Here is an 18,580-nt window from a genome sequence, read left to right on the forward strand (position 1 = left end):
ACATGTAGTAAAGACATTTATTTTATATTGATTTTATCTGTATCTTGCAATATATAGCTCAAGCCAGACACTCTTTGGTTTGTGGTTTCTCTCGGAAGTGTGTGGATTTATATGCAAGGTCTTTTATCTTATGTTTAAAATAACTTTTTGACTCTGTGAATAGCAGGTATCAAGATACAAAGCATGTGAGTTTAGATCAAGTGAAAGTATTTCAAATTCTGTTTAGAGACACCAGTGTAACTTGTACACTTGGTGTGGCTGTTACCTGGTTTCAAAGGAAGGTCTTGTGATTAAATCTCATGGCCAAGACAAAACTTCAGTGAGGCTTCTGCAGCTGAATTGACTTATTTAATTAAGGCAAAGCAATAGTATAATTTAATTCCCAGAGCAACAATCCATATTTCTGTGTCAAGGAAATCTAAACACGAATGGACTTCTGGCAGGTAAATTCTAACTGGAGCTGGAGAGGCAGCTGAATTGTTTTGTAGTGTAGTGATATTAATAGGAAAACACGATTTTAGTTTTATTTTTTTAGAATGGAAAAAGAAAGCAGAAGTACAATGGGAATTAATATGTGACACTCCAGTTAATGTTAGGGTGCTGGCAGGGTGATAAATACAGTAAATAATAATATTGGAAATCGCGTACATTGTTTCAATGCAATGGATTACAGAATAATATTTCCTCTAAATGTGTTTCATGTTCCTGTGCAATTCCAGAGAGCAGAATTGTCAGGGTTTGGTTGCTTTCCATCAGTTCTTTTCTTTCCTTACTGCCCTGGGTTTGTCCCCCCAGGTGAGGCGGGGTGCCATCGGGGCGCAGTGCGGGCTGGTCTTCGCCTACAACGGCGCCTCAGAAAAATTCCATGCTGAGGAACACTTCAAAAGGTTTGAGAGCTACGACAAGTGGAAGCTGAGGGAATTCAAACAGTTCTTAAAAACCAGGTATAAATGGATTTTTTGCAATGTATACATGGAAAAGAAATGTTATATTTGGTTGTTGTGCAGTGCCGCTCGAATTACTGAGAGTTGTGCTGAGTGACTTCAAAATGGTGCATCATTTCATTGTTATTTGTTTGATTTTAATAATTTGATGTATTGAACGAAATATGTACGTAGCTGGTGTTTTCAGCCGCTTGATTTAAGGGCCTGGTATAAAAGGGATATAGAAAAACAAACCTACTTGGGGTGTAGATCAATGATAACAGAAATGTTGAAATTAAGTTTTATTAAATCAGTTTTCAGAATTGCTGCTTAGGAGTAAGGGGAGGTTAAGGGAGCATGACAAAAAATATTTTCTTGAAAGTTTTTTTTTAACCTTGCACACAATAGTGAAACTTTCTGTTGTCTTTCTTTTTCTTTATAGCCATAACGTGCTCTAAGTTTTTTGGTAGAGTATCAACAGCTTTGCAATGTCTCTAAACTTTCTCTTTACAAAGTGTGTTACATTCCTTCATTCACAGAAGCAGTTGTTCATGTGATGATTTGGGAGATGATGATCCTATTGGCTGGTTTGAAGTAGAAGAAGAATGGGATGAAGTTGATGTCAAAATGCAGCAATGCAGAGTTTCCCAAGTAAGAACCCCCAAAACCCCCTTGGCCCAGGGGCTCTTTTCTGTGCCAACTGAGATAAACCTAATTCTATTTTGTGAGGAGAACTCTGCTGTACAGAGAAAAAAATTAATAGGCTTCTAGTTAAATGAATAATTCAACTTTTGTCCTCTGAATTTATTCTTTTTCTCTGTATGCACTTATATTTATAGCTGTAGTTAAGTGGCGCTTCATGATCAAATTTAATGCAAAGTTATGTGATAACGTGCAGATTACTGTTTTAATATGATTGTTGCTTTATTCTAGTATCTAGACCATTTAACTAGTGTGTAGTCATAGCATTTATTCTTTCAGAGCCAGGTTCTTCAATCCATGTTTCAGTGGGAAAACAATTACGAAGCCTTTCTATCAGTTAGTTTGCTGCCCCTGGGGAATGGAGACTCTCATTTCCAGAATGGCAGAAGATGCTTTTAATAATGTAGTGCTTGGTGCATTTGTAGGGAATGTTGCATTTCAGATCATGGTCTGGAATCAGCTGTTTTAGTTCCCCAGTCCATCTGCACTGTGGGAATTAAGAGAATTGGTGACATTGTTGTGTCAGCTGGGATTTTTCCTAACTCTGCTGCTGCTTGCTAAGTCACTGCTGCTGCAGAGTTAACTGAGTACATGTGGCTGGCAGGACTTGCTGTTCCTTCTGTTTTGTGCTCTGCACCTCACTGAGAACAGACTGATCAAAGTATGTTCTGAATAGTACATATTGATCCTCTGCTTGCTTTTAAATCCAGCTAATAATTCTTTAACCTGCAAGAATAGTGTAGCAGTGGCAGGGAGGAGCAATGTGTGCAGAGTGAATGGACTGATCCTGAATTAACTAACTTTGCAGCCACCTGCAGAGGTTATAGAGCTGTCCCTGTGACTTTTTGGAAGTAGGGAGAGATCAAACTTAGCCTGAATCTCAGGCTCAGTATTTTAAACCTCTGGAGGTGATAGACAAGGGACTAAGGCTCCCCCCCTCAATCCTCACCTGCGTGCACTCATGTCTCTTAAAATCCCAATTTGTGCCAGCTTTGAAACCCACATCTTGTGCTGTTTTTCTATCCATCTTGATGATAGATCCATCTTTTCTATCCATCTTATCTAGTACCTGATGATAAAGTTCTTGTGCACGAGGCAAGACTCGGCAGAACGGCTCGGGGTGCAGGGGCTGAGTGTCCTGGGCTACCTGCGGCCCCTGCGAGACGAGCCCTGCAGGACCATGAGCTGCCTGCAGTGCAGGAAAACTGAGGATGACACAGTTTGTGGCACAACTCTGCTCCTGAAGACACTTCATTTCATCCAGCAGCTGGCACAGGACTTGGTATTTTCACTTCTTAGGGTTTTTTTAAGCTTCTGTTTGCCAGGCTCAAAGGAATAAGGCTGTGCAAACAGCAGTTGTGAATGGGCTAAGATAAGTTGGGGACTTTTAACAAAGGTTCTAAAGCATGTTGTGGAAAAAAAAATTACTGCTGAAAAATAGAATTCTGTGTATGTTTGCTGAAGGTTTATTACTTCCAATTAAATTAGATGGAGAGGTAGAAGTTATGAAGTCTTCTGGTGGTGAAGAAAAAGGATATGATCCTAGAAATCCAGAAAGAGAGGAGGATTCTGTGAATAAGAAAGTTTCAGCATGAGCTGTCACATTTAGACACCAGGATATCTCTGAAAGAACTTAAACTGGAGTTAATGTTAGCTTCAAATTTACAGGAAAGCTGGCTGAACTTTATTCTAAGCCTAGTGCTCAGGGATTTGTTTTATAAGTATGTTCTGTATAGAGTTAACTTTCCAATCCTGCATTTTCTTTGCCTTTTTAAGGTTCAGCAGAAGGAGAGTGGATTAAAATACAAGTCATTTTTAGATTTCACAGGCCTTGATTTGCAGCTGTTCTGGAATTTTTACAATAAACTGCACCAAAAGTAAGTTTCTTCTTTAGTGTCTGCTGAAGCACTAATCAGTGTGTGCGTGTATAAATAAAATATCTTTGTTTAGTTACAGCAGTTTGTTCTTCCTAAACTACATCATTTACATAAATAACATTTCCCTACTGCTGCCATATGGGCTTTTAACTGTAAAGTTATGTAGAAGCTCAAGCTGTAGATTAATCGAGCTGGTAGCTACACTTCCTTTGGCTATGCCTCTCCACTCAGTGGTTTTTGTCTAGCTGAAATGGTGACTTTCATAGCAACACTTAATTGATGCAGAAGAGCTGCTTTTTTAGTTTTTGCTTCTATTTGTTATATATCTTCTTACAGCCCAAGGGAAGAATGTATCTTTGCTCAAACACTGCTGTTGCAGCTTCTCCAGAGCTGCTTCTCTGTACTTACTGGAGATAATAAAACTGCTAAACCTCAAGAAACTCCTCAGAGCAAAACAGCTGGTCACACAGAAGCTGCAGAAGCACTTTATAGACATTTGTGTGAAGGTAATTTTTATTCAATATATATTGACTGTTTTGTCTGTTAAAGTTTGGGAAAAGGTATTCATTCCTAGAGGCCAGGTCAGCTCCTGTTCCTTTGTTTCTCCTTCAGGTCAGTGTGTGCTAATTAGTCTATCACTAGAAACTTTCCTTGGCCCAAAGAAATGGTTCTGTAGACTTTCTGACAACGTGGTCTGGAAACAGCTGCAAGAGCAAGCTGCTTTTGAATGTGTCACCTGCTTGTACCACCAGGAAATGTGACCCTTTGGCTATCACATTACTGGGGTTTACTTATTTCTGATGTTGCGTATCAGTATAAATGAGCTCATGAGTAGACTGTGAGGTTTACAGGAACACAGGCAAGCTTGTGGAGCCAGTGAAGAAAATGGGAATTACACGTTAGATTTCATTGGAAGTAGGGTGGCACGCTCTCTATTCAAGTGTAATTTGAAGAGTCTCTTGCCAAGCAAGCTAGAGGGAAAACACTTTATATAGAATCTGTCACATCTTGAAAATTTCATTAGCTTTGATGGGTGTCAAGTTATAATCTTCCTAGAATTCATTTACTTCGTGAATAGATATGTTCTTTCTTAATGTAAATCTTCCTTGCTGTAAGTTAAAAAGTTTCCCCTCATTTTCTGTGTGTATAATGGGATTGCAAGGGCTTGAAGTTGTGTAGACTAACATTTAATTCAGTTATGCCTCTAACATATTAGATGGGGTATTAATTAGAACTTGTAATTTTGTTTCCTTTTTGTATGAGCAGTAGTGGATATGGGGGACAGTAACTTCATGCCAATGAAAATGCTGAAAGAGGAAGTTAAGAACACCTTACTCAGTGGAGCAGCAGTTTTTTTCCCAGATAGACAGACCAGGCGACACCAGCTCTTCACCATGATGGTAAACATTGAATGAGAAATTGTTTGTTTAGTGCCTGTTTTCTTTATGCAGAAAAGAGGACAAATCTGAGTTGTTATTCTCAAATAATGCATACTTTGTCCCATTCAAGTAAAAACCTTATTTTTTTTCTTTGCCTCTTTTTACCCTTCCCCTTTTCTCTCTGCAGCTTATCCAAAGAAAGAGGAGCTAACCCTGCCTTTCTTACCAAAAATGAATAATAGAACACAGAAATTAGAATTCTTTGTCACAGAGGAGGAAAACAGAATGTATCATAAAAATAAATCTCTTTCCTTTTCTAGAAAAACATCACAGAGCAAGAACATAAGCAATCTGTACATCTTGCCTTCAGATCCTTGTGTACCCACTTCAGGTAAGGGTTCCTGAAACTGAAAATATTTGTCCCCGCATTTTTTTATAAGTTTGTATTTAATCCTTTTTAGAAACATTACTCCCCTGAACAATAATTCTCTGGAGTAATCAACTAATGTTGTTTAGAAAGGACATGCTACTACTCAATATTTTTTATTAACTATAAAACACTGGCCAAGGTTGGTGCTGGAATCGCAGTATATTGCTCTTAGGCTTCTCCTAGGCTGTCTTCCAAATATTTAAGTAATTGTTTGTCAGTGCTGATGGTTGGTATTGGTTTAATTAGTCTGGAGTCATCAGAACACAAACTTCTGATTTTCATTGTAATTATACAGTAGGAGCTGTACAGATTTGACACAAAAATTACTACATTTCTGATTTGGAACTCCTTGCTGCTGGGTAGTAAAAACATCTTTGTTTTGTAGTGATCAAGATCCAGGTGGACTCTTATTATTACCAGAGAAAGGAGTTTCTGCAAATTTTGACATAAGTGAAGTGTTATCAGTCATGGACACCCTTCTGCTGGTGGCAGCAAGAGAGGTAACTGCCTTTGCTCCTGCTTCTTTGTCGTGACTTTTGTAGGCTCTCCACCACAAGCTGCTTCCCTGCCATGGATACCAAGGACCAGCTTCCCTGTCCTTGTGCATGCAATTGTTCATGGCTGTGCAAGTCAGTAGGATTAGCTTTTCTAACCAGCTGAGTGTTTTCCTTTAAGCATTAACATTTCATCATAGTAGAGTAGGAAATGAATAATGTTTTCCCAGTACGAAATATGTAAGATGTGGTGCTTTTCCATAGCATTGGAAAGACTCTGTGGAGAGACACCGGGATACAGAAGGACTCATTCCATTTTGAGATAGGATTGGGCATGTCACTAAGGGAGGTGGAAATGGAGGAGGGTTATTTACATATGCAGCAAAACTGTGCTGAGAACATCGAGTGACTCATATGTAGCTGTTCCTATTTAAAATTGGGATCTATCAAAACAAAGTGCATCTCTTGCTCCATGGTGTTACATGCTGCTTGTCATTTGCATTTCAGCTTTTTCTGGGCTGAGTGGGATGGTTGTGTCCATCCCAGTTTACTTGGTGCATACTGTGTGTCATGCTGCAGCAGAAGAGGCTCCATTACATTCATGAATGCTCCTTATTTTTCAGTGTGAAATGATGATGCTGGATGTTGCACAGCAAGAGAGTGGCACGGTCTTGTCTTCCTTATTCTGGTCTGTTCAGGGCAGCCTCCTCTCCTGGTGCTATCTGCAGCTTAAAGGCACCGATAGTTCAGCCAAAGATCTTGCAGTAGAAATCCTTAAAAACTGTAAGTGCTGGGATTGAATGCAGAATTAAACGTGGACTTTAAAGTGTGATTTTGCAAATTGCAGTATAATTAGGGATCACAAAAGGTTGCCTGAGGCATACTCGGAACTGTGACAGTATTTTTAATCTCTCTAGGAAGTAATTAGTAGGCATATTAAGCAACTTGAAGTTTTAGCTGTACTGATCATCTTACATCGGGAGAATCTTCAGTAAAGCATTTCAGTAAGTTTTGGGGCCAAATACTGGGAAAAAAAAAACCCAAACAACAAATAGTTACAGGCTTTCATTTGAACATTTTAATTTCTTAGCATCCCTTATTTTGGTAAACTCCTGGGTGGTGATGTGTGCTTTCCTGGATGTTTGTAACAGCAAGAAGAAGGGAACTTGGTTAAGAAGCTGAGTGCATCTAAGGGGGTTTGTTGGGGTTTTTGTGGGCTGGATTGTTAGTTTTCTTTAATGCAGCAGCTTAGTGTTAATTGGGCCAAATACTTAACAAAGGTATAATTTTATATGAAATTACATCATATTTATGTTATTTGTATATAAATAAATACGCTGTGTTCCTGCCTTACATTTAAAAATGGAGTAAGGCTGTAGCTAAAAATTCCTACCCTCAATTGTCACTTCAGTTGCATTGATTAGCTGTGTATGGAAACTACTGGATACATGGAGGTTGTTGAAACAATCTTGGGGTGTTTGATGAAATTGCTCATCACTCATTTTTTTGGTGCTATTGTTGATAAGCATGACTTGTTTCCACAATAGAAATATCACAGAAAACTCTTCAGGAGTGTTGGGTGGTGCAGCCTTGGGGCAGCAGATCCTTTCCTGCTGTATTTGTCCTTGTGCACATCACCATGCACCTTGTGTTTGATAAAGTGGATTGTGAGAGCAAATCCTTAAGGTAGCTATTAAGGATCCTTTTTTTTTTCCTCTTTAGATGTGGGCCAGTTCCTGTCAAATATCAGAACAATTTTGCAGTCACTCTTATCTCAATACAGTGGCAAAACAATAGTGGAAAAAATAAGTAGCTCTGTCTTTGCTATGGCAACTCGTCAGCTGGTAAGTGACCTGTGGGGTTTTATCCTGTTCCTGGGTGGCATGGCTGTGAGTCTGGCATTTTCCTGACACCTCTGTTTGCTCCTAGGTCATCTTCTTGTTGGATTTTTGCACTTTAGACATTCCGTACTGTACTCTGCTACAGGGATTCAGCACTTTGATAGAACCACTGAAAAGCCTTTGTAGTGAACCTCATAAGGTAACTAAAGACACAGGTGCTATTAAACATAATGAAATAAAAGCAAAATTGCAAGACAGACATAGAAAACTTGAGTGATTCTGTTGGTGAGCATTGGGAAAGAGCTAGCAAGCTTCCAAAAGTGTGGGATGTGTAATGAGTAAAGAACAAGAAACATATCTACTGATACAGGAGATGGGCAAAGTGGTCAGAAAATGCAACTGAAATGAGCAGCCTGGAAGGTAGATAGGAAGGAGAGGATTCTGAGGGTGAAGAGGAAAACAAATTAAAAATAGCTTATGCTTAGCATTTGTAGCTTCACTGCTTGTGGTGATGCAAATAAAGTCTGTAGTATAGACGTTTAAATCTGCATTAGTCATCCAGACTCTTTTTGTCATGCCTGAAGACTTGTAGTCACTTGTGGGTGAGAGTCTCCTCCTGAGTCTCCTCCTGCAGTAGACTGGGTGGGTTTTGCTTTAGAAGTGCTTCCTTCTTGGGATTACCAAGGATGTCTTCCGAACTAATCTCAGTGTAAATCAATGCTGTAGCCTTTTAAATGCCATTTGTGTGCACGTCTGGCAGCTTAAATGTACAGACACAAAAGTCTAGTGTGGTAAGTTACTTCTTTCTTGCCTTGGTATCTAAGAATGCATTTTTGTTGTGCAGATGGACATGGAAAGCTGGCAGCAGGAGCAGCCTGTAGTATTGCGAACCTGGACAATGGAATCACCTCATAACTATGAAAATAATTGCCATGAGGTCTCAGTCTTCCTGTGTCATGGGGCAACTTACTTTGAGGTGGAATTTGATGAAAAATGTGAAACTGAAAGGAGGTAATTTAATCCTGTGCTGTGTTAAATTCCAGTGTCTGTTCACAGAGGGGCAATTCATGTTTCAATGTGCACTCCACACGTGCCATTTCAATTTCTTCATTGTCCAAAGCAATGTGTAGTTTTGAATGACCTTGTGCTGAAAGCTACCTCTCCTGGCAAATTTACAGACATGCTGTTCAGATGAATTTTGCTTCCTTTGGCTTTGATCCGTTGGATAATAATGCTGTGACCACCACAGTTTGTGCTCATGGTATTTATTTTGCCTTCTTTCTATTGGCTTGGTTTCTCTTGGTAACACATCAGGCTACTGCTTAGTTAAAGCATTTGTCAGATGTTAGATTTGGCATCCATTACCAAATCCAAAGTCCTGCAGGACAGCAGATCTGTGTTTGCTGGGACCTCTGCATTGAAACATGAAATAAATTCCTTTGCAGTCACATGGTTCAGAAAGAAGTGACAGGGTGCACTTAGAAACAGCACTTGTGAAAATCGGAAAGCAAAACCATCCTCCCCCAAAACTTAAAAAGTGAATTTGGAAGTAATGAATTGCAATTTTCACAGGTATGATTACCTGGAGTTTACTGATGCCAGAGGGGCAAAAACTCGTTACGATACAAAGGTTGGCACTGAGAAATGGCCTAAGGTGAGCACCTTTAAAATTCTGAACCAAATTATTTATCCAGTCCTAGGAAGTCCTTATGATTCCTGTGGAAACTTATTATGTAAAAGGATGTGTGCTTTTGTGCATGGGTGTGTTTATTAGGTTTCCTAGGTGGGGGGCAGGAAATGGGGAAGAAAGTCTGAAATGCTGCAAATAAAAGGAGTAAATGAGTAAAGAATCCCTCTTTGCTCCTGTTATCAAAAGAGCAATCAGTTAAAGTGGAAAGGAATAATCATATTTAACTGCCAGTAATATATGGGTAAAACCTGCTCTACCCTTGCAAGTTTTTGTATCATAAGACAAGTATGGCTGTGCTCTGTCCTCAAATGGGATGCTGCTCTTCTGTTTTGTGGCTCTGACTTTCAAAGCTCAATCATATATAAAATTGCTCATTAAGCTCTTGAATAGAAATTTTAGCTGCTTAGTTCTCATTGAGGTAGTGGGGGAAATTAGATCTGTTTTATGGCCAGAGCATAATACTGAAACCCCAGAGTTGCTGAAGGGAATTCATTACCCTGAAACGTTCTCCTGTCATGTACATTTGGCAAAATGACTGTTTTGTTGCTCTGTAGAAAGTGACCTTTAAGGCTGGCCCACGGCTGCAGTTTCTCTTTCACTCTGACAGCAGTAATAATGAGTGGGGCTACAAGTTTTCCGTCACTGCTTACGGCCTCCCAGACGTTGCCGTGTCTTGGGGCTTGGATTTACAGCTGCTTGTCTCCAGGCTGATGGGGCGCTTGGCTTCCCGGAGCATGGCCCTCAAATCCCTGCGAGGTGAGTGCCTCCCACTGCTGGGCTCCCTGCAGACAGCAGCCACAAGGGCTTCGTGTTGAGAATCCCCCGGGAAAATGAAGTTCCTTTCATGTTTCCCTCACGCGAAGGGGGAAGACTTGTGCTGGAATTCTTGGAGCTTAGATTTTGGGGTTTTGGTGTATAGCGATATATGTGAGTCAAGATGGTGGGCTTTGGGCACTGGAGTCTTCCTCCTCCCGCCTCCTCCCGCCTCCTCCCGCCTCCTCCCGCCTCCTCCCGCCTCCTCCCGCCTCCTCCCGCCTCCTCCCGCCTTCTCCCGCCTTCTCCCGCCTCCTCCCGCCTCCTCCCGCCTCCTTCCGCCTTCTCCCGCCTTCTTCTTCCTCCTTCATGGGTTTGGGTGGTTTTCTGTAATTGGCTGAAAAAGGTCTGCACTGCAGGCCTTGGGTGGCCATTATTGGGTCAAAAGCATAAATAATATAGGTGTCACCTCGTTATTGGTAATTAGTGCTTATAACCTTGGAAAGAGTTACAGGTACTCCATTTTGCCTCGTTTCTTTAACTTGCTAGTTTGAGCTCACAGCTTGTGAGACTGTGAATAAGTAAGAAATAATAAACATCCAAGTCCAAAATCGAAACCTACGTTTCCCATGTATTAATCCTGAACTTGGCAAGGAAAAAAAGAAGCCAGAACCTTCACAGACTTGCTGTGTTGCAAGTCCATGGGAGACATGGACACGTGGAAGTAATCTTATTAAGCTAAATTACATTTATGAACTATTATTTATTTAAAATTGTTCCCTGGTGCTGTCATCCACCCCACACTGGGAGTGTGAATATGGAGCCAACAAAGTGAAAAAATTACAGGGCTTAGGACACACATTTCTCATGAACATTTGGTACTGAATGAAATTTGAAGTCACAAATGAAGTTTGGTTAATTCCAGTAGTTAAGTACACTTAGGATTTGGGCCTTGAAGATAAGCAAAATAAATTTTAAAAAATAAATTTTTAAAAAATGTTTATTGTTTAATTTAAGAACAAGAACACTTCTCTCTAGCTTCCTAAATCTGAATCCTTCCACCACTTAGAAGAAATTAAATAGGGCTAGAGAGTTCTTGCTCCAATCAGGTGGTCCATATTTACCTTCGAAAATTTGGCAACTATTTACCTGTGAATTCAGGGAACTAATTGAAGTGTGCTGCCATTAATTAAAGGATACATCAGTTTTCTGTACCATGTTAGAAAAATAGAGAACATTGTTATATTGCTTGTTCAGTGTATTTGCATTAACTTTTTGTTGTATATCTGGTTTTTTTCCCTGCTGGATGTTTAACATTATTTTCATTAATCTGAAAAATGAAGAAAATAAGATAGTAAAGTTTTAGTAAAAAAAAAATGAAGTAAAAATGAAGAAAATGATTTAGTGACTGACAGATCTGTTCTGAATTTCTTGCAGAATTAGGTAATGAAGCAGACTTGCCTCCTTTGAAAGTAACATCAGTGCTTAATTCCCCTCTGTGGAAACCTGTCTTCAGGCATCAGATGTGTCCTGAGGCACCCCTGGGAGCCAGGCAAAACAGTGCCAAGCACCAAGACAAACACGAGGTACTTGTGTTCCCTTGGCGTGAAATCCCAGTGTGTCACACAGCTTCATTTGGCTTTATGGAGCTGGAATGCCCTTAAGCTCGTGCTGCTGCACTAAACTCATCATCATTTGTGCTCTTGGATTCAAATATCGAGGAGGAAAGTGTTGTTCTGTGCCCTTCGTTAGTTTCCATTCTCATGAAATCATAAAATGGTTTGGAAAGACCTTCAAAGATCATGTTTGCTCAGCTGCAGTGGATAAACTGCAAGTTGACTTAGGGCTGCAGCTCGTGGCTAGGTTTTTTCTCAGCCAGTGTTGAAGCTGATGCGTTGTGCCCTTCTCTGCAGGCTCGGAGCTCTCCCCACGACGTCTGCCGTAACTTTCTTATCGACTTTGCAAAATCAGATCCTGCCCAGGACTTCAGTGGGCAAAAATCTGAACTTTTCAAAGGACTTATACAGGCATGTAAAAAACAGACCCCAAAGACACATATAGTTGCTGGTTCTACTGTTGATCAAGCTGTGAACTCAACATTTGCTGCTTTGGTGTATCTCACTCCAGATTTATTTGAGAAGCTTCAAAGATATGGTAACTCTAATATTATTAGATTATCTTAATAATGAAGACTTACTGAGTTTATAACATTTAAAAATCAGTTTAGTGGGGCAATTTAAAGAAGATGTTCTCTGTACAGGTATCATTTAGGCAGACTAGGTAAGCTTTCTCTCTAGAGTGTTAATTTTTTTATTAACATATATTTTTGTCTTCAGAGCACTGGAAAAATATTAATAACCATCAAAAGCTACTAATTCTGTAAATCTACACCTAAAGAGGGTAGTGATGTCCTCTGGGGCTATAATTCAGTACAATGTGGATCCAGTTATCAGAGGTTCTGGGATCATTTTCTACATTGTACCTTTTCTAAAAAGCCAGCAACAATTTTTTTTATTAATTGTTGGGGTTGGAGGAGGTGTGAGTTATCTCCCAAAATACCATTCTGTGGAAATCAACACTGCCACCCTCAGAATATATACTTAATTTTGCTTTTTTTCAATAGAAGATAATGTTTTGCTTTTAACTTACTGGCCATTGTATTACAATATATGTATTTTTCAGTTGGTAAAATGAACAACTTTTTGACTTACAGCATCCTTCCATTAAGTTTACTGATATGTTTGAAGTACTGGATAATAAGATGTTACTTGGTTTTGAAGGATTTCATTTTAGGTTTTCACTTTTTGTCATAATTTTGACACTAAACATTTTAGATTTTCATAGAATGATTGAGCTATTTTTTGAGCTGTGAAGTTATGAGTAAAAATGACTGACACAGAGACTGCCTTGATGACTAATGTGGTTACTGCCTTTAGTCATTTTGTCTGTGTCTGACAATTGAGCTAATTTTCTGAGTGACATTGAAAACTGGACAAATATTAATGAGTGTTTAAGAAATCCATCCCACTCTTCTGTCAGTATCTTCATCTGCTGGCTGTGCTGGAGCAGACTAATTTCAGGAGCCATGCTCACCTGTGCTATGGGAAGTCTGGAGAAGGGATGCTGCAAAGAACACAGGAAAAAAATTAGGAAGAATGGAAGAGAGAAGACTGAATATGAATCTCTTTTTCTCCATAGTCATTGTCAGGGGAGTTTGAGTAGAAACTGATTTGTCAGGCTTTTAATTTTTGCAAATTGGTCTTGAAAGTCCATTCGAGAAGTTTATAGTGTCAAACAGTAGAGAAAAATACATCTGTACAGCTTTTAGTTACTACTAAGCATTTGTTGATTTTTTGATAAGTTTGCATCAGTGTTATTGCATGCATAGGGAAGGATTTTATTTTCCATGGTTTCAGGCATCAGTTTTGGGAAAAGATGAGAAAGATACTTGTAAATTAACTTAGTAAGTAAATCAGTCAAGGTGCAGTTCATGTATTTAGGACATATGAAAGTCGGCAGGTTTATTCTCTATTTTTCTTACAGGTATAATTCCAAGTATTGACTGAGAGATGAAGGGAAGGCTGTAGCGTAATTTTAGTTAAGTAGTTGTATAAAAGTGGAGCTGTAAATAAACAGGACTTTCTTCTTTCTCTCATTTCCAGTCAACAGTGAAGGCAAGGTGCCTTTGAGTGATGAGTTTGCACAAGTGTATTCCCTGGCTGATTCCATTAGAATATGGATGGTAAGAACACTCAGGTGGATCTCTATTAATGTCATTTCCTTTAGTACTCTACAATGCAATGTTAAGGAGTAGGGTGGAACAGTTTTCCCTTCAGTTCTACATCAGCTATTTTCACTTAGAAAGAACATATGTTTACTTTGAAACTTTGGACTTAAACATTTTAGTGCATCCTTACACTCCTCTCCTTCCCTCAGCCCCAGATGTGTCATCATGGGTAGCTAGGACTGAATTTGACTGAAAATCAATTAAGTTTGTGTTATATTTTAGCAAGAACATATGTTGTAAATTAGAAAGACTTACATTGCAGTTGGGGTTCTTTGGAGGTATATCATAGAAGGAGGTGTGTCTTAAACATCATTCCATTGTCTTGTGACTTTCTCCCTCCTCTTTTCTGCCTAAGAATTCCTGGCAGGGTGATGTACTGGAGTTACAGTGGGTGCAGATGCATGTTAAGATGAATAATTGCCTTTACCCATTGCATGACAGGTGATGTTTGCATCTGACAGAGCTTGCTAGTGGGGTGTTTTTGGAGGACTTTATCTCACTAGATGTATGTACTTTCCTGAGTGCTGAGGGTAAATGAGAACCCTTCTTTTCCTTGGAGGACTGATGCACATCAAATCACAAGACAGGGAATTGTCTTAGCCTACAAAGCTCAAGCAGCTCGGGGTGAGGCTGTTACTGCTCTGACAGTTCAGGTGCTGCTCTTTGAGGCTCCAGCTGGGAATAGTAACTACTGTCAGCTATTCCTGAGATTAAATTCCTTTCAGTCATTACGGTCTTCATCCTGCCTTGCTGTATAGATACACAGAGAGAATCATATTGTAACTATATTAACGTCCTGTCTGCAGTTGGAAATGAAGCAGAAATCCCTGATGGGGAGGGGAAATGATGCTGAGGAGAAGCAGAGCACAGAGGCAAGTGAGGTGAACCCAGAAACTCTCGGTGAGTGTTGCCTTGTATGTTTGAGCATTTCAGGTAGCTTAGGAAGGCATTTTCTTGTAAACCTGAGGACATTGTTTTTGCTGTGAAAGGTAAATTAGCAACTGGGGTTACTTTTTTATACCTTAAGAAATAACCTAGTGTACATTGGATTGATTTTCTGGGATTGTGTTCTGCTATTCTTTGCAGAAAACGGTAAGAAAATTCTGCAGGGAGTGACCTTTCACTTGGGTCAGCTGGTTCTGAACTTAGGTTCATCTGTTTTTGTAGTTACCTCTTACCACTTTTAACTGATGTTTAGAACAGCAGCTGGTTGTTACTAGAACAAAATGTGTTCTCACTGACTATTCTGTTCTTCATATGGTTCAGTGTGATTATTCAGATTTAACATTTGGAGATCTGAACAAAGCAATCGGTAGCATCATGATCAATATAAAGAAAAACAGTATTTTCTAGCTGTCTCAACTGAGAAGAAATAAGATAAATCACTTTCTTCCTAAGCATAAAACAGCACAAATTTATTGTACTATTGTTGTGATTTTAACTCTTCCAATTTTTATGCTACAGCAAAACTCTGTGTGCAGAAGAGCCTTTTGTTACTGAATTTTTTGCCCGCAAGAGCAAAGACGAAAGATTCTGCCTCAGACAGTTTGGAAGCCCAAGACATGGATGATCCCCAGCAGTATGTGAGTGATAAATGCCAAAGACAAGGATCAGCTGTGGACATGGACTTCCAGGCAGCAGAGTCAGTGTCGTCCAGTGCAGGAATTCACCCTGTTTCCAAAGAGAGGGCTCAAACATCACAGTCTGATCTGAAAGTTAAACAAATTCCAGATCTCCACCAAGCAGAAGCTGCATCTGCATTTCATAGTAAGCCTGTTGAAAATACAGTTTCACAGCAAGAAGATGTGTCATCACCTCCTTCCACTCCTACCAGGAAGTCTCAGCTGGGCCGTGGAAGACTGAGGCTGCTGTCCTTCAGGTCAATGGAAGAGCCAAGAGCTCTCCCTACTGTGAAGGAAAAATATCCTATTTTGAAGAACATATTAGACTTTATTAAGGATCAATCACTTTCACATGAAAGGTAAGCAAATTGAAAATGCTCTCAGTTACAATGTACAGAAGCTTGTCTTCACACCTCTTCAGGTGGAATCAAATCTTTTAGCAGCAGGATAATATGGCAGAATAATTTGTATATAAACAATTGTCAGACTTAGGAATCAAACTTCAGTTATTCACAAGGATGTAGGGATTCAGAGAGTACTTTTTCATTTCATTAGCTTCTATCACATAGAAAAGAATGTAAAAAACAGTCACTTGGCAATTTATTGTCTTGCTTCCTCACATATGTTTGCAGAGGCATTTTGCTTTTTTATCTACAATAGCAAAGGCATGGTGTATCACTATTACCAATCCTTGGCACCAAGTAGAGACACAAGTTGCATCTCTCATTAAATTACATGGTATTCTGAAAACATAAATCAAAAGAGGGATTTCCATTTCTCAGCTTGTCTATTTTGGGCTCTAGAACATGGAGTGGTGCAGGAAGAGCTGGATTCTGTTTGAAGCTTTATCACTCACTCCAACTAATACACTGAAATACAGCTGGAAATTCAGATACTAAGCAATTGTGTAACCAGTCAAGCACTTCTTGAATTGTTCTGTTATTTGTGTTGTTTTAAGCACAGTCTTTTGAAGCTTTCACTGATATTTTTTGCTCTCAGTGTTTTAAAGGTTCTTGCTTTGAGGAAATCCCAAGGGCAGAGTATTATGGAAGTGCTCAAGACCATCCGCCAGTGCCTGGACTCGCTTGGGCAGCCGCACTGCTTTCACCCACCCTGTGTACTTTTTCTCCTAGAACTTCTAGCCTGTCAGAAAGATTTTACAAAGTAAGTAATTATTTAGGCAAATCTCAGCCACGTGATTTACTGTGTTGATTCTTGTCTTCCTCCAGGCACGTGTATTGATGAGAGTAGAAAGTTCTGCTTTTTAATCCATATGGATAATAAAAATAGGACTTGAGGTTTAGTTTTCAGGCTAGTAGCCGTATCGTGTGTATTTCATTAAAAAAAACCTCAAAATTAATAATTATATTCAAGTGAACTTAGTTGCACAGCTGTTCATGCCATGAACATGTTCAGATCTCATGCCATGAACCTATTTAGATCTGATTTCTGTGTTATGTCTGGCCAGTGCTGTCAGAACTCTGTCACTCACTTGTCTTTTCACTTGTCATGAGCCTTCTGTCGTCATCTTGCTATGCACTGATTTCCTTTCAGATCTTGATTAGATTTTCATAAAGCGACTTTTCAATTTAAAGAAATGTTCTCTTCTTAGTGCTGTGAGAATATTCTCTTTGCCTGTTTTGTTTCTTCACTTCTGATTCCTGGTATAGGATTCTTTCATTTTTGTTTGAAACTTCTAGACTGTGTTTTTAAATAAAACTGACATCCTTCCCACTTGTGGAGAGGGGTTAAAAAGGCCCTGTTTGTAAAATTTGCACAAATCCTGCTACCTAAAATATCACAGTGAATTCTAGGCTACTAAACCAACTCTTTAACTCTTTAATTTGCAGCTACTTTGGCAATTTGGAAGGCTGTGGTGCTGAGCTACACAAAGAGATTCGAGAGTCCTACTATCAGCTTGTTTTGTTCCTGGTAAACTCTGTGAAGGGATTTAGTACCATTAATGACAGGTACAGTACATTGCTTGCTTTATTTATGTGATTTTTTTTTTTGCATTTCTCCACACCTCCTCCCTTGTAATATGTTATTTGTCATTTAATGTCGTAATTAATTTTGTCGATACTTTCCATTATTTACAGGACTAAATGAGGAGCCTTGATTTTGTGATCAAAACTGCCAAGTTAGCTTTTTATTACTGAAGGAATAAAGGAAAGCACAAAAACTTTCCAGTGTTAAAAACTTGACTTAGTGCATTTTGTAGTTACAATTCTGCAGTGTATCTCTGAAGCTTAGTAGTAAAATACTAGAACTAGCAAATTTATCATGGAATACTTGGGCAAGGGTAATGCCACAAGAAACATGGTAATTCTGCAGCCATGTTTTAATGTTAAAACTCATGTTTTGACAACATTCTAGTTAGAATTTGGAGGATTTATAGCAAAGTGTCCCAGAGAAATGAGAACTTTATGGCTATAATGTCAGTCTCTCTGACAATAACTTTCAAATCCTTTGTTCAGTTTCAAGAGAAAACATCAAAAGGGTTTCAAACAGAATAAATTCCTGCAAATGCCAAGAAAATGCTGTACTGTGGAGAAGAGACAAACCCTCTTGCTAACACTCAGGCAACAGCATTAGCTTGATCTTAACTGAATCCAGAAGGAGAACTGTCTTTATTTTGAATTCCATAGTCTGTACTTGCTAAATTGTGGAAGTTAAATACTTTGATAAACCTGAGCTCCTGCCACAGAGTTACTTTAATGCATAGTAAAGCCTGGAAATCACTGTGCAGAGGTTTTTCTACCCTTCCTCCCCACACACACAATTTCAATTCTAGGTCTGACAACTTTAGGTCAGCTTTAGAGCTGTCATGTTTTAATGTCTTTTGTTTTTATTTAGGTCGTTGCTTCCTGCCTTATCCTGTGTGCAGACAGCTCTCCTCCACCTCCTGGACATGAGCTGGGAGCCCAGTGATCTCTCCTTCTTTGTTGAGATCCAGCTGCCTCATCTCCTCATGACAACGTCACAGGAGAACATCAGCATCCATGACAGTGTCATTTGGTGAGTCAGGAGGAATGCAGCTTTCCCATGCTACCGAATACTGATCCCGTTTAACCCAGAAAGG

The 18,580-nt window shown here is 39.3% G+C and overlaps 1 protein-coding gene across 1 annotated transcript in view; it reads left to right on the forward strand.

The window, feature by feature from the left end:
* ZZEF1 (zinc finger ZZ-type and EF-hand domain containing 1) overlaps positions 1-18,580 on the forward strand; it is a 56,871-nt gene that overhangs the window by 14,417 nt on the left and 23,874 nt on the right. The window contains exons 11-32 of the mRNA XM_066201684.1: positions 796-944; positions 1,463-1,574; positions 2,692-2,907; positions 3,402-3,502; positions 3,839-4,008; positions 4,769-4,902; positions 5,202-5,272; positions 5,697-5,811; positions 6,429-6,588; positions 7,528-7,649; positions 7,735-7,845; positions 8,491-8,657; positions 9,219-9,300; positions 9,891-10,092; positions 11,527-11,675; positions 12,003-12,243; positions 13,752-13,831; positions 14,683-14,776; positions 15,341-15,857; positions 16,498-16,662; positions 17,349-17,468; positions 18,355-18,516. Of these exons, the coding sequence (XP_066057781.1) occupies positions 796-944; positions 1,463-1,574; positions 2,692-2,907; positions 3,402-3,502; positions 3,839-4,008; positions 4,769-4,902; positions 5,202-5,272; positions 5,697-5,811; positions 6,429-6,588; positions 7,528-7,649; positions 7,735-7,845; positions 8,491-8,657; positions 9,219-9,300; positions 9,891-10,092; positions 11,527-11,675; positions 12,003-12,243; positions 13,752-13,831; positions 14,683-14,776; positions 15,341-15,857; positions 16,498-16,662; positions 17,349-17,468; positions 18,355-18,516 (3,440 nt within the window). The remainder of the gene's footprint in view (positions 1-795; positions 945-1,462; positions 1,575-2,691; positions 2,908-3,401; positions 3,503-3,838; positions 4,009-4,768; positions 4,903-5,201; positions 5,273-5,696; positions 5,812-6,428; positions 6,589-7,527; positions 7,650-7,734; positions 7,846-8,490; positions 8,658-9,218; positions 9,301-9,890; positions 10,093-11,526; positions 11,676-12,002; positions 12,244-13,751; positions 13,832-14,682; positions 14,777-15,340; positions 15,858-16,497; positions 16,663-17,348; positions 17,469-18,354; positions 18,517-18,580) is intronic.

The sequence above is a fragment of the Chamaea fasciata genome, unplaced genomic scaffold, assembly GCF_029207755.1.
Source record: "Chamaea fasciata isolate MVZ Bird 193981 ecotype frontalis unplaced genomic scaffold, bChaFas1.0.hap1 SCAF_21, whole genome shotgun sequence".
Taxonomy (NCBI): Eukaryota; Metazoa; Chordata; class Aves; order Passeriformes; family Sylviidae; genus Chamaea; species Chamaea fasciata.